The following is a 15,925-nucleotide window of genomic DNA, read 5'->3' as shown; positions in this document are numbered from 1 at the left end:
ATCATCTCATTTAATCCTCACATAAGGTCAGCAATATTTACCCATTTTCCTAATGAGAAAGTAAGCTCATTTATTCATTTGTCCAACGTGTATTGAGTACCAACCTCATATGTGCCAAGTACTTTGCCAAGCACTGGGGACATAATGCTGAGTGAAAGCAATGTAGCTCCGACCCTTATAAGGCTCACGGTCTAGTGGGAGGAGGAGCCAGTCAAAAAATTCTACAAAAAACAGCACAAAGGAGAAGTTGTAGTGCTATGAGACAGATAAAGGGAAAAGTGATTAGTCAGGGACGTCAAGGGAAGGCCTCCCTGGGGAGGCAATGACTAAGTTGCGGTGTGAAAAAAAAAAAAAAGTACGTTAACTAAGTCAAAATGAAGAGAGAGCGCAGGGATAAGTGTGCCAAATAGAGGGAACATGAGGTACAAAGTGGGTGGGAATTACATAACGCATTCAAGGTACCATGTAAAGGCCAGAGTGGAGATCGGCTGAAAAAGCAAGAGCTGGCATGGTACGGAATGGGGCTGGCAAGGGAGGCAGAGGGCAGACCACACAGGGCCTCGGGGGACCACTGAGGAGTATGTTTTCACCATAAGAATGTTGGGAAGCCACTGGAATGTGACACAGTGGGTTTGTAAAGACCTTCTAGCTGAGGTATGGAGAACAAGTAGTTGTGGGGAAGGAGCATAGGAAGATGAGAAAGTCGGAGACCACTGCAGGACCCAAATAAGACGTTTCAGGAGCCTGCCCCACGGTGGTGGCAACGGAGGTGGAGAGAGCTGGGGCTGACCACAGCCACAGAATCAGGAGGCTGACAGAGCTAAGATCCAGAAACGCAGGCCTGTCTGACTTCAAAGCCCACCTTGCTTTTTACCTTGCCCTTTATTCATTCATTCCGCAACTTTAGTTACTAACCATTTATGATGTGCCAGGCCTATGCCAGGTGCTGGGGACAGAGCCACGAGCCAACAGACGCTGCTTTCACAGTCTAGGCATTAAAGAAGAAAACACACGGATGTATACAACTATAAACTGGGATGTGTACCGAGAAGGAGCAATACTGTGATCAGAGATTTTCACAGGAAAACTCTTAAGGCCACGAAGGCCTTCCTAACTGTTGACAAAATGAAAAAGCCACTTCCTGGCCTGTGTGTAAATGAAAAACTTTAGGCAACTTTCCCTCACAGAGCTGGTCATTGAGCATCTCTGGCCGGCTCATAAGCCCTTGGAGGGAAAGCTGGTATGTCTCAAGCTCCGCACAGACCCTACTGACTAAAATTCTTGCTCACCCCTTAACATACGCACATATCCCATCTGCAGGCACCCTTCACTTAGGTGTGGACAGCATTTTACAGTTAGCTGGGATCTTTCACACAGATTCACTCATTTAACCCTCGTGGCAGCCCAACGTAGAATGCAGGCAGGTTTTAATATCCTACTTGAGAGATGAGGAAGTTGAGGCCTAGACAGGTAGAGTGACTTGACCAAGGTTGCCACGCTAGACCTCACATCTGCCACCCAGACCTCACTAGAAGCATCTCAGGCCAGGAAATCAGGACTCTCAGATGAGATGGCTGCAGGTCACTGAGCCTGGATAAAGTCACCCAGGAGTCCCGCGAAGTTCCTGAGAACAATGATCAGGGACATTAAGCAGCTTCAGAAAGGTTTCTAGAATGCAGCTCCTCCATCCTGAGACACAGGTATCCTTGCCAACTTTCCCAGATTAGAACAGGTTCTCTTGGACTCTTTCCAAGTGCCTCTGACTAACAGAGAAAAGTATTTTTCCATCGCAGACACTGCAGGCAGGCACCAGACTCCCGGAGGGGGAGGCAAAGACTGCATCCCAAGATTCCCATACAGATGAGCTGTGAAGTTACCCTGCCACCATGTAAACTGCCCAAGTAAGCACCTACCACCGGGGGATGCATGTCAGTCTTGGACAGCATATCTCAATGGTGGTAAGACGAACATCTGGGGCTAGGTGTTGCCTTGTTATGGGGGACTGTCCTGCACATCACAGGATGTTGTACAGCATCTGTGGCCTCTACTGCCTAGATGCCAGTAGCACCCCCCAGCTGTGCCAGCCAAATGCAACTCCAGACCTTGCCATCAAACCCGGGGGCACAGAATCACCTGCAGTTGAGAAGCACTAGAGTAGGGGCTGTGCAGAAGGGGAAAAGCAGAGTCCACCCCCCTCTCTCTTCTCCTAACCCACCCCATCCCATCCCATCTAACCAGATAGACACATGGCCAGTGTTCATAAATCCTCCTTTTAATCAATATCACACAATTAATGCCTTCCAGACTGAGACTGAGGGCAGGCTCTGTGCTGATGTGGCCTCCAGGTAAGTCCCAGGAGCAATTCACCACTGGAGCTTGTAGAAGCAACCGGAGTCAAATAACTCCTTGTTCCACTAATGAGCTACTCCTGACCCTTTGAGCAAATCTTATTCCTGTTAATATGAGCAGCTGAGTCTGATTAAACTGGAAGCCCTGGGTGTTTCCTCTCAGCGACACTGGGCCAGGGCAAAAGCTTCCACTGATGCTAGAAAGAGCACAAAATTGGTGAATCAAATAGCAGGAGACTCCCATTTACCCAAATTCAATACAACAGCCAGGACACTCAGACATCCCAGCTTACAACCATTCTGGAACGATGGAGAAAGGGGAAAGTGACAGAGTACATAAACAAGAGATCTCAATTAACAAGTTAATTAAACAGCTGAAACATTACCAAAAAATCCTGCTGTCAAGTGGAGGTGGTGATGTGAAGCGGAGCTCTCGAGCAGCTGGGGTGACTCAGACAGTGTCAGGGCCGTGGGTTCCAACCTCCCACCCCGAGGGCTGGGCTTTGGTCCAGATGTGGAAAGCAGTGTGGGTTATGATGCTACAAAGCTAGCACCCAAGAAGCAGCACCTTGCCTTTCGTTACTCGGCTACCTAACTAGTTAAAGGGTTTACTGAAGACTCAACCAAACTCACTGCCATTTGGTAGTAAGTGTACTCTACCACACGGTAGTTCTTTGAAGACTGACTAGCCACGAAACACCCACCTGTTAACACCCAGTTACTCACACCACTGCCACCTCCTGTGCTACTTCTGCACACTGTACTTAGCTCCACTGTTGCTATCTCCCATGGCAATGTACCAAAGTTGGGTAACAGGTCAGTCTCCCCCAGGAGACAGGGGGCTCCCTGGGAGTAGGATGTATATAGCTAGTACAAGGCGTGGTACATAAATAGACTCTCACCATTTGTATGATAGACGGACAGATGGCTGAATGGATGGTAAAGTCTTCCATGTTTATATTCTTAGACTCAGGCCTATCTACACATTCCAGGGAGGGCACAGCCCAGGTCTGCTCCAACACTCACCACACTGCTCAACAGGTTCCCAATACACAATAACTGATTTGCTTGGACTCGTGAATACAAAGAGATTAATTGAAGCCTTCTGTTCATGGGCCAGTGAGAGTGAGGAAAGAGGTCAAAAATCCTCACTGTTGGGCAGCCCGGGTGGCTCAGCGGTTTAGCGCCTGCCTTCAGCCCAGGGCCTGATCCTGGAGACCCGGGATCGAGTCCCAACGTTGGGCTCTCTGCATGGAGCCTGCTTCTCCCTCTGCCTGTGTCTCTGCCTCTCCCTCTCTGTCTTTTTTTTTTTTTAATCTTTTTTTTTAATATTTATTTATTTATTTATGATAGACATAGAGAGAGAGAGAGAGAGGCAGAGACACAGGAGGAGGGAGAAGCAGTCTCCATGCCAGGAGCCCAATGCAGGACTCGATCCCGGGACTCCAGGATCGCGCCCTGGGCCAAAGGCAGGCGCTAAACCGCTGAGCCACCCAGGGATCCCCCTCTCTTTCATGAATGAATAAATAAAATCTTAAAAAAAAAAAAAATCCTCACTGTCCACCCTGACTCACTGTATTTGAAGATATTTACTCTCTTTTCACTAAAAAGTGAAGATAGAGAAGTAAGACTAACATGGTGCTCTCCCTCACAGAGCTCACTGTCTAGGGTAAAAGGCAAATGTGAACAATTATACAAATACACAACTACTATACTCAATGAGTCTTCTTAAGAAAAGTTTTTGTAGGGGCGCCTGAGTGGCTCAGTTACCTTCAGCTCAGGTCATGATCTCAGACTGAGCCCTGCAGCAGGCTCCTTGCTCAGCAGGGAGCCCTATCCTGCCCCTATCCCTGCTCATGCTCTCTCTCAAATAAATAAATAAAATCTTTAAAAAGAAGTTTTTGTAGACCGTCACCATTTTCTAGTAGTCTCCATCTCTTTGAGGAAAGTCATGCATGATTTTGCCCTTTAGAGCAATCTCTGAAGTGGTCGATATGGAAAGTTTACTTTGTATCTTTGTTATTACAGGCCTCTGTTCCAAAATGGTCATAAAAAATGTTAAAAAAAAAAAACAATTAAAAGCATCACAGGCATGAATACTCCTAAGTGTCTGTGTTCCAGTGTGTCGTACGTGTGACTTCCTAGGGATAACTGAAGCTGACCTGAAAACCTACAAAAGCCACAAGGCACTGGAATAACTAACAGTCACCAGTAGGTATTTGGGAGCCTGGAGATCCCTGTGTAGCTAACAAGCAGGCCAAGGGCAGGCAAAGGGACTCCTGAGAACTCCTGATGTTCAAGAGGCTGGGACATGATAATAGATCTCAAGAATTACAAATGGCCTGTTTGGCGGAGTGGGGTGGGGGTGGGGGGTGCCTGGGTAGCTCAGTCAGTTAAGTATCTGCCTTAGGTCATGACCCTGGGGTCCTGGGATCAAGCTCCTTGGGAAGCCTGTTTCTTCCTCTGCCTGCCACTCCCCCTGCTTGTGGTCTCTCTGTCAAATTAACAAACAAATCTAAAAAAATAAAATAAAATAGTCTCTCTGGGAAATTCTACATAAGTCAGCAGGAGCTCTAGGAAGGCAGGCAAGAAGAGGCCATAAAAATATAAACCCAGGGGAAAAAATCAGCAATACAAAGACCACAAAAGAAAACTTGCCCTAAGGGAAAGATGAGAAATATATAAAGACTCAAGAAAAGATAAAGATGCCAAAAGCTGGATAGTGTAGCACAATAAGGTAACATCTGAGGGAAAATATAGGATGTCTGAATCAATGTATGTGGTTTGTTAGGGCTAGTGGAAATTTAAATCAAAATATCATGTCAATCATGATTCAAAATAATGCTCTTGCCTCAATCTTAAAATATTAATCTTTAAGTTTCTCAAGGCTGGGGCACCTTGGTGGCTCAGCAGTTGAGCATCTGCCTTTGGCTCAGGTCTGATCCCGGGGTCCTGGGATCGAGTCTCACATCAGGCTTCCCACAGGGAGCCTGCTTCTCTCTCTGCCTGTGTCTCTGCCTCTCTGTGTGTCTCTTATAAATAAATAAAATCTTTTTAAAAAGTTTCTAAAGCCTTTTAGACTCAGGTGGAAATGCAAGTAGAGTCATCTCTTCAGCTATGACAAGGAAAAGATGCCCCAACAACCTGGGCAAATTTCTGGGTGATGCTTGCTACAATGGATTCCTTCACAAGACATCATATATTCACGAGGCCAAAAAGAGTTCATCTAACCTAGCCCTGACTCTTTGGGTGCAAACCTTGGATCCAGAAAGGAAAGCTCCATATCTGGCTGACTACAGAACTCAGGTCCTCCCCGTCCCAATCCTTAGAGCTTTTCATAGTAAAAACCCACCTACTTAGTCCTGAGCATTCATAGCTGTTTAGACAGCTGTCCCCCCCCATCCCATTCCCCACCCCCGCCCCACTGCTCTTACCAACCACAAATTCTCTGCTGCTCTCTCACCTGTCTGAGCAACCAGGTGTGTCCACCCACTCCAGACAAAAGTGACCTTTTCATTCTGAAAACAATGTGCTTCTATTTTCTGGGGCTTAGGAAGGAAAGCAGCCAAGGAAGCCAGTTGCCCATGCTTGTTGCTTCCCCAAACATACAGCTCTCCTGCATCTTAAACAAACAGAAGAGGAACAAAAGAGGTGAAGGAACATTAGTTCAAAATGATGGAAAATAACACAAATCTGAAAAAAAAAAAAAGTGGTTAAGAGAAGTTGTATTATTCTTATGCTATAATGTTCACTAGAGCAGAGCAGGATACAAAATTCATGTCTAAACAGGAAACAAGGCCAAATGTTCCTAGTAGTTTGTCAAGGAACAGGAACGTGTGAGTTTATTTTTTCACTGACTCATTCAACAAATATTTATTGAACATTTACCATGAGAAAAACATGTTTCTCCATCTTTAAAAATGTATATGCTTGCATTGCCTTTGGTTATGAAAAGTTTATATTAACTTTTTAAAATAACAGGTTAAAATACATATTATTTAAGCTTAAACCTTCCAGATCTAAGATTATTTCACAAAATGCCCCGCCTAGCAGAAAGGAAGCATGCAACATTGCTACCTCCCATCCATGCAGCACGGTAGTTCATTTGAACCTCCTGGCATTCCCGAGGTATAAGCACGAATGCAAATGACTGACATTGTGAATTCACATAAAGAGAGCAAATTCAGAGTCAAATGAATCTGGCTTCTATTCCTGGACCTGCTAACTAGCTATTGACCTTGGACAAATCACTCCCTAAGCCTTAGTTTCACCAGCTACAAATTGGAAGGGAGGGTGGATGGCCTAGAAGGGCAGACAGTGTAACTGATGACACTGGCCACAAGAGAGGCTTCGTGGGCCACGGTGGAAAGCCTCACAGCACATGCTTCTCTAACCAGCATTCATGTTCAAATGAATGGAAGCCAGACCAAATGGAGCCATGAGCTGTGCAATTTGGCCCATGAACCTACAGCTTGTGACTCCCTGAATGATCTCTAAGAGCTTTTCCAACCAACCCTAACATCCTACCTTTCCACATTGTACTGCATATCACACAGCACACACATGTGGCTACTGAACACTTGAAATGTAACCAGTCCAAATTGAGATGTGTTGTAAAACAAAGAAAAGCACAACAGACTGCAAAGACTTAGCATTAAAAAAAAAAAAAAAAATACCACGCAGCTCCTCAACTTTCATATTGATTACTGGTTGAAATAATACTGCAGGTATATTGGGTTCAATAAAATACACTATTAAAATTTACCTGCTTTTCACTTTTTGAAATGTGGCTCACATTATATTTCTATTAGACAGCATTCTTCTAGAGGATAAATTAATTAAGGCCTGAAGATGTTAAATGACTCTCAAGATCACATGGCTAATAAGGAGTCAAGTGGAACTAGAAGCCAAGTCCTCTGCTTCCACTGCATTTTGTGACCTCCCAAAAATCTTCCCAGTATTGCTTGCCATAGGGCAGTCTGGTATAAAGCCAAACAGTATCATTAAAGGACATCAAACCAAGATTCGGGGTTCAAGTCCGAGAGCTGACTTTGGGTCTTTGACACTGGGTGTATCAGTTCACATTCTGGGCCTGTCTCATTAGATCTAAGAAGAGGAAGTGTAAATCAGTGGAGCCATTCTGTCACTCAGATGACCTTGTAGCATGGACATTCTGCAGTTTGATGATGTGAATTTGGTGTACTTCATGCCCTGAGAGAGGGCAACCTCCAGGGACTTCACCACAGTGTACAAAGTATGAAGATCCCTTAAGAGGGCGGAGAAGTCCCTCAGCAAAGTCTCAACCCATTTAATGGACCGGTTAGCCACCAAGATGCCATTGACAGTGAGCCCGACTCGGTAATAAGCCTTCATTTGTCTTAGAAAGTCTAAACCATCTTTCTGCAAAGATAAACTGTCTTCCACATGCGGATCATTACACTGTTACATCAGCAGCCAAATTACATTTTGCTGCAATGCCAAATAGTTATATAATCTACCACAACTCCAGAGAAAAGGTCTAAAGAGCAATAAACAAAATCCGATGTGTAACAGCTTGAACTAAACTGGACCGAGAAGGAGAGATATTAATCTTGACCATTTTTAACTCAAATATCAAAAACCAATTTCCTTTATGAACATACTAAAAAAATCATTAAATTATGCCCTTTAAAGGAGTTAATTTTATATATGAATTCTCCCTCAATAAAACAAAAATTCAACACCTATGTTTTAAAAATAGCATGATAGAAGAGTTTCACATATGAAGTAATAAATAATTTCACTAATTATAAGATTTTTGAAGAAATTATTAGCAAGCAATTAGAGAATCTCTAAATTTACATATATTGGCCATTTCAAATTAATTAGGACAGAATAGAAACATCTCTTATTATACTCTTATTCTCAGAAAAGAGAGTCTTCCTCAAACCTTCCTGGCTGTGGGGCATGAACTAGTCACCTCTCACCCTAGGGGGCATCCTTAACAACTGGCATTCACTTCAACTCAACCCTTTTAACATATATGTAAGTCTACCTAAGATGAGAAACAAGCTAAAAGTAGGTATTTCTTTTGTTAGTTGGTTGTTTTGAATTTGTCTAAATATGAATTATCTGTAGTTTAGAGTTTGTAACATATTTTAACTCTCACATTATGGCTCTTGTATTCTGGAAACAGTGGCAGCTTCTCAGTTGGATTATATTACACGTTTGATGTTGCAGAATGCATGTCACCGTTAATTTATACATGCTGTGTACACACCTTAATTTTCACATAAAACACTGAAAACACTATGTAAGAAAGTCATTCTCCTCTGCTTAAAAAAAAAGTCCTGCGTTCAGCTCCAGTTACCAAAATAAATCTCCCAGAGCTCTTGTCTCAGTATACTGGTAGGGATCTGGGCAATCTTGGCTTTGAAAGAGACACTTTGGAAGAGATAACCTTCAATTCCAAGAAAATGCTGCACTGTCATTGGAAAGTTTGTAGGTATTGGCAGGGTGTGTCGAATGAATAGAAGGATGCATCACCAAAAAGAGAGAGAGAGAGCATGAGAGAGAAAAACAGATTAGACAGAGATGGAGGGATCAAAGAGATGAATTAGATTGTAGAAATGCATAAAGATACAAAATAGATTAGAAAAATAGGTGCAGAACTCGAAAGATGTATAGACACAGAGATTAGATAAGAAGATACAAAGATGAAAGGTAAATAAAAATGAAGATAAATAGATAAATAAAGAGTAGATGAATACAGCCAGAGCAGAGAAGTAGATAAATGCACTGGAAGACAGGCCAGATAGAACAGGTTAGTCTGAGAGCAAACAGCTGGAGAGAACAGACAGCTGTATTAGACATCAAATGGATCCGGTGGATAAGACCACAATATGCTACACCAACTAACTGTTGGCTGTGTGACTTGGTGATCACAGCTACCCTGGGAGGAGGATACTTTTATCCCTACTGTACAAGTAAGAGGAAAGGAAATGAGCCTACGCTTCCTTCATGGGGATGCCTTACATGTATTTTCATATTTACTTCTTAAAACTACCCATAGAGTATTTGAGAGAGAAGGCAACAGACTCAGAAGGTAAAATGATTCCTAAGACGAGACCCAGGGGTGGCAACAAAATTCTGACTCCTAGTCCATGCTCTTCCCTCCATGTCCCAGTATCCACCCCCGTGAGGCAGAAATGTGCAGAACTCTGAATGGCGTGTGGGACTCAAATTGTTGGTACCTACCTGTCAATGAAGCGGAGTGATCTGAGCCAGCAAGAACACAGGTTGCTTTAGAATTCTCCAGGCCTACCAAAAAAAAAAAAAAAAAAATTTTTTTTTTTTTGCAATCACGTAGAACAGATTGGGCGGAGAAGGGGCTCAGGCTGCCCCCAGGGCCCAAAAGAAACTTGGAGCCAGAGTAGGCAGGTCAGAATCGGTGGCACTGGCCAGGAAGATGGATGATGTGCTGGGAAGACTGAATACATACCAAGGGACTGAACAAACAAGAAAATATACTGAGGAGAAAGGAGCCAGATTTCTCACTATCAGGAAGGAGAGGAAAGGTACAGACATGAAAAGGTGGAAGGCTAGAATTAACCATGTGATCCTGGATTGTAATTGGAGCAGCCATTGTAAAGTCAGTTCCTAGTAGAGACAGACATATAGACATGGGTGTACGTATGTGTAAATATGTGTGTGCCACATCTATCCCCTAGCTGTGTCCATGAGCAGGCCCAGAAGCAACAACATCTCACATTCAGCTACCGTCACGTGCAGGCAAACCCAGGACTCCAAAGAACACACAGGCAGGTCTAAGAATTTGAACCAGCCCTCCATCTCCAAATCTAGCACTTTTCCTCCCTTAATTATACCGCCTTCGCTGACAGGTCATAATCTCAACCAACTCTGCTAGAAACGGTGGTCACTGGGTCTAGCATGTGGAGAAATGCAGTCTTATCCTGTAACTCTCTCTGACACTTCTGTTTAATTATTAATTAGTATCTTAATAAAATGCTCTCTCACACCTTCGAGTATCCTGTGGAATGAAAAGGGACAAAGGGGGTATTTTCAACACATTCACCAGAGAGGAAGCATGGGGCCTGTGGGCAGGCGAGGAGAGGACGTCCAGGGTTGCAGCTGCAGAAACAGTGGTGAGGAAGTAACGATGGAGGAAAAAAAAAAAGGGAAAGACTCTGAGGGCAGGAAGCTCACAATCTATTCTAATGTCCCATCAGAAAACTCCCCCAATCAACTCAGAATCTAAGCTGGGCCCCAAACAGACCCCCAAAAGGTCATTTAAATCAAATAAAAGCATTTCTGATTCCTTTCAATTACAGGTCTTGTGCTGAAACAGAAAGCAAATACAGTTCCTGCCCTTAATAAGCTCACAGTCTTTGGCATGTGGGAAAACATATAAACATGCATAATACAGGACATTGTGCTATCTGTGAACATGAAGAAAATGCAATGGAGTCAGAAGAGAGAAGACTCTTCCCTGAGAAAACTGAATCTGAGCTAAGCCTTCAAAAATTATCAGGACAGAATAAAGATTACCAGAAGGAACAGGAAGAGAGACATCTCAGGCAGGCGTGAGAGCTTGCCCGAAGACACAGAGGAATGAGAGAGCAGGAAATGCCCAGGGAGCAGTGAATACCTAGAGGAGGCAGGAAAAAAAACGTTTGGGAAGTATGCATTTATTTTATGAATGTGTTCAAGGTCAGGTGCAGTGGACTGCCTGTCCAGCATCTAATGCCCCCTTCTCCTTCTCTCAGAGTAGCCTCCCCAACTCCACTCCTGGGCTTCAGGGTGACAAGCCTCACCCTCAGATGAATGGGAGTGCCTCCAGGACTTAGGAAAGTCAGAACAATCCCAATACCTTGTGCATCACTCCCACCGTGGCTTTCCCTTCCCTTCTTTCCCCACTTCTTATCCCATCCTCAAAAATTCCTCCTTTGTTCTCACCTAGGGGAGAAGGGAGGTTTGCTGTGCAGGCATTTTCTACAGCCAACCTTCAGGAGGCTGGGCCACAGAGTAAGAGAGGAAGAAAGGAAGAAGAGGAGATGCAGATATGGTGCTATATGGGGAACAGGGGGGTGTCCACAGGGAGAGTATAGAGCAGAGGGAGAGGCAGGCAGAGAGAGGAGCTGAAAGAGACTGAGCCTGAGAGCGAAAAATAGAAGAGAAAGCCCTATAGGCTAAATGGCCAACAAAGACAGACCAACAGACCCACAAGCAGGATAGTCACTAACCGCTCCTCATGTGCCCATGTAGAGATTTCCCTATAAGAACATTCCCAGCCCCTCACTCTACATCCTCACTCAGTCCTACTCTCCTTTTGGGAGAAGGAACTGGGCCTGCAAAGCACAGTCCTTCCAAGGTCTCCCTTTCGGATGTGCCCGCCTGCAGAGAGGGTGCCTTCTTGTCTGCTCCTAGCCATGCAGTGAGCTCAGCAGGGCCAACGCTATGCAGCTGCCACAGTGCCTGGTGAGTAAATCCAACCCAGGATTCAGAATCTAGAGGCTCACTGTTGCTACGCATTATTTCCAAACACCTAAGTCATGTCTCCCAAACTAACTCTTAACAGTTCTAGAGCTACCATCCTGATCTCCACTTAACCTGACAATCTATCTCTCAACCTCTCTCTACAGGTTCCACTCTGGCAGCAAGGAGGCATACTTTTACTGGGTCCACAAAAATTCTAATCAGACTAACAGGCCAACCAATACAGAGACTTAAAACAAAGGAATTAAGAAAACAGCAAAAGCAGTATAATGAGTAAACTCCATTTACCCATTTTCTGCATGCCTGTGTCACTATTTCTTAACAAAGAATAAATATAGGACTCAAGAAATAAGCGCCTTACCTGTCACTCTGCTTGGTTCCTTTGCTGTCAAAAATGGTGGGAGAGTCTGCCCAGGGCACAACCGCCGTCCAGATGATGCCAAACCAGTCCCCCACTGGAACACAGTGCCACTTGCTTCCCATGGAGAAGAGGAAAACAAGAAAACGTTTTACCAGGACTAAGGCCAGATTGCTCCTGGAGCCCCATTCTATGGGAGATTCCCAATGCATTCTCAGTTAACATGCCTGCTAGGGAGCAGCTCAGTGCTTCAAGGGGCCCTATGACTTGGCTGCCACCAAGCCAATCGCAAGTCCAATTTTCAGCACAATCTAAGACCCTGATTCCCGCATACAAAAGAAAATTCTCACGTACTACAACTCCCTCCAAAAAGTTCCAGGACACTCTTTCAGAGTCAAATTACTGAAACAACACCTTGTTCATGACAACCTAAGAAGGACAACTCAAACTCCAGACCCAGCAAGAAAGAACATTGAAGATTATCAAGTCCATTCCTCACATTTAGTAGACAAGAAAACTGAGGGCTTGAAGAGATGATGCAATTTGCCAAGGTCATACAGGGAACTATTAGCAGAAAAAATACTAGGACTCAGGAGCAGTCCTAATGTCTAATGCAATGTCTTTTCTACTATACCAAGATAAATGCAGTGATTCCTAATTACCAAATAAATACATATTTATGACTGCAAGATAGCTTAATAGCCGCTCCTTCAGTGGAATGGCCTTTTATTTTCCTATCCACTGAATCTAATTCAGGTGCCCATGTTCTGGACCTCATACAAATGCATAGATGACATTTTATATATTTAATCTACAGTCACTCCTCTGGAAGTATCCTGCAACCAATGGTCCTTTAGGCTGTAAACAGACCAGCCCGTTTTGTGAAATATAAGTGATGACAACTAGCAAAATGTGAGCAAAACACAGTGCTGAAATAAAACAAAACTTACCATCTCTTCCACAAATAAATTGCAAAGGGGGAAAAAGAAGAGGAAAAAAATTTATAGATTAAAAGAATCTTGTGATATCCGGCAAGGGATTAACATTCAAAATATATACAAGAACTTGTAAAACTCAACAATTCAAAAAAGCCTGATTCAAAAATGAGCAAAGGACTTGAAGAGACATTTCTCTAAAGAAAATATACTGATGGCCAAAAAGCACATGTGAAAGATGCTCAACATCACTATTAAAGAAATGCAAACAAAACCACAATGTGATACCACTTCACACTCATTAAGATGACTGCTATTAAAAAAAAAAGAAAGAAAGAAAATAACAAATGTTGGCAAGAATGTGGCATTACTTGGAACCCTTGTGCACTACTGGCAGAAATGTAAAATGGTATGGCCATTGTGGAAAACAGTACGGCAGTTCCTCCAAAAATTAAAAATAGAATTACTCTATGATCCAGCAATTCTACTTTTGGGTATAAATCCTAAAGAACCGAAAGCAGGATCTCGAAGTGATATTTGTACACACCCATGTTCATGGCGGCATTATTCACAACACCTGACACCTGGCAGCAACCTGAGTGTCTACCAGCAGGTGAATGGATAAGCAAAATGTGGTATATCCAAACAATGAAATATTATTCAGCCTTAGAAAGGGAGAAAATTCTGACACATGCTTCAACATGGATAGACCTTAAGGACATTATGCTAAGTGAAATAAGCCACAAAAGGACAAATACCGTACAATTTCGCTTATATGAGGTACCTGTATGTAAAATCACAGAGTCAAAAGTAGAATGGTTAGTTGCCACGGGCTGGCAGAGAAAGGGAAGTTATTATTTGTGGTTCCACAAGAGGAAAAGAGTTCTAGAGATAGATGGTGGTAATGGTTGCATGATAACATGAGTGTACTGTATACTTAAAAGTGGTTAAGATGGTACATTTTGTTATGCATATTTTATTACAATAAAAAAATCACAAGGAATTAATAAATATTTTTAAAAGGAGAGACGACATTTATATCCACCACTTGCAGTGTAGACATAATTCAGATCCTGACTCAAACAGTTTAAAAATATATATTTTTGAGACGGTTGAGAAAATTTAAATACTGACTGGATACTTGATCGAATTATAGATTTATTGTTAGTTTTTTATAGGTATGATGATAGCATTTTGGTAATGTTTTTAGTAAGAGTCCTTATCTTTTAGAGATGCCTGCAGAAATATTTACAGATTAACTAAGAGAGAGGAAGACTTACAATTAAGTTAATCAAACACATAATGGAAACTGTGCTACTTTGTAACTGGACAGAAATGTACACATAAGACTAGTAATTACAGAAAGTTGGTAGGAAAGGGGGAATTAAACCAATAATAGGCAATTCTCCAGTCCTGCTAATTTCTAAAAGGAGAAGCAGCTTATAAAAATGTAATCACTACCATACAACTCAGCAATCATGCTCCTGGGCGTCTATCCCAGAGAAATGAAAATTTATGTTCACATAAAAAAAAAAACTTGTCCACAAATGTTTATAGCTTTATTCTTAATAGCCAAAACCTGGAAACAACCAGATGTCTCTCAATGGGTGACTGGTTAGACAAGCTGTGTTGTTTGTCGGCTGGACTGTGCCCCCAAAAATTCATATGTTAAACCCCTAACCTCCAGTGTGATTGCATTTGGAAAGAAGCCTGTAAGGAGCTAATAAAGGTTAAATGGGTCTTAAAAGTGAGGCCTTAATCTGATAGAACTGGTGTCTTTATAAAAAGAAGAAGAGAACCAGATGTCTCCCAGTCTCCATGGGTGCACAGAGCAAAGGCCCTGTATTGACACAGCAAGAAGGCAGCCATCTACACGTCAGGAAGAGAGGACTCATCAGAGACCAACGCTCCTGGCATCTTAATCTTGGACTTCTAGCCTCCGTAACTGTTGAGAAAATTGTTTGAGCCACCCAGTTTGTAATATTTTGTTATGGGAGCCTGAGATGACTAATTCAATGGTACATCTATACTGTGGAATACTACTACTCAGCAATAAAAAGGTACAAATTATTAATACTCACAACTTGGATGACTCTCCAGGGAATCATGCTGAGCAAAAATAGTCAACGCCAAAAGGCTATATACTGTATGATACCATTATATAATGTTCTTGAAATGACACTATTGTTGGAGAACAGAAGAGCGGTTGCTAGGAGCTAAGAAGGGGTGGAAATAGCTAGGAAGTGAATGTATAAAAGGCATATAAAAGGGTGTATAAAAGTGGGTGCTATGAAAGAGCCACAGGTGAGACAGTTGTAGTGATGGAACCGTTCGAATCCTGACCGTATCAAGACTGGCTGGGCTGCTACACTAACTACAGTTTCACAAAACGTTACTATTGGGAGAAATTGGGAAAGGAATGCATGAGATCTATTTCATTTCTTACAACTGCATGTGAATCTACAATTATCTCAAAATGAAAAGTTTAAAAAATTGTTCAATATGTGAGCAACATTAAGCCCCAGGTGACCATCGGTACAGAGCTGCACCAGACTCTTCCTTGTTTCTTCCACCCTCCCCAGGCCACTACTGGACTCATCAATGCTTGGGCCTGAGCTGCAGCAGCCAGTTAGGGCTGCCCTTCACCCCATGAGAGTGGGAGCAGAAAGATGACAACCAAGGGAGAGGAAGAGGCCTCACTGCTCTTCTGCAAGCCACCACCTCTCTCCAAGTGCCACCCACAACCTCCTGCACGCGGTCAACCCCGTGTCCATCACCACCCTCTCATG

At 43.1% G+C, this 15,925-nt stretch overlaps 1 protein-coding gene across 1 annotated transcript in view; it reads right to left on the bottom strand.

The window, feature by feature from the left end:
* Positions 1–15,925, bottom strand: part of SERGEF (secretion regulating guanine nucleotide exchange factor) — a 220,343-nt gene that overhangs the window by 191,593 nt on the left and 12,825 nt on the right. The window contains 3 exon segments of the mRNA XM_072793871.1: positions 5,812–5,970; positions 9,585–9,647; positions 12,205–12,318. Coding sequence (XP_072649972.1) covers positions 5,812–5,970; positions 9,585–9,647; positions 12,205–12,318 — 336 coding nt within the window.

The sequence above is a fragment of the Canis lupus genome, chromosome 23 (genome assembly GCF_048164855.1).
Source record: "Canis lupus baileyi chromosome 23, mCanLup2.hap1, whole genome shotgun sequence".
NCBI lineage: Eukaryota > Metazoa > Chordata > Mammalia > Carnivora > Canidae > Canis > Canis lupus.
Note: the sequence above shows the minus strand (reverse complement) of the source record. Positions and strands in the feature narration are given on the sequence as shown.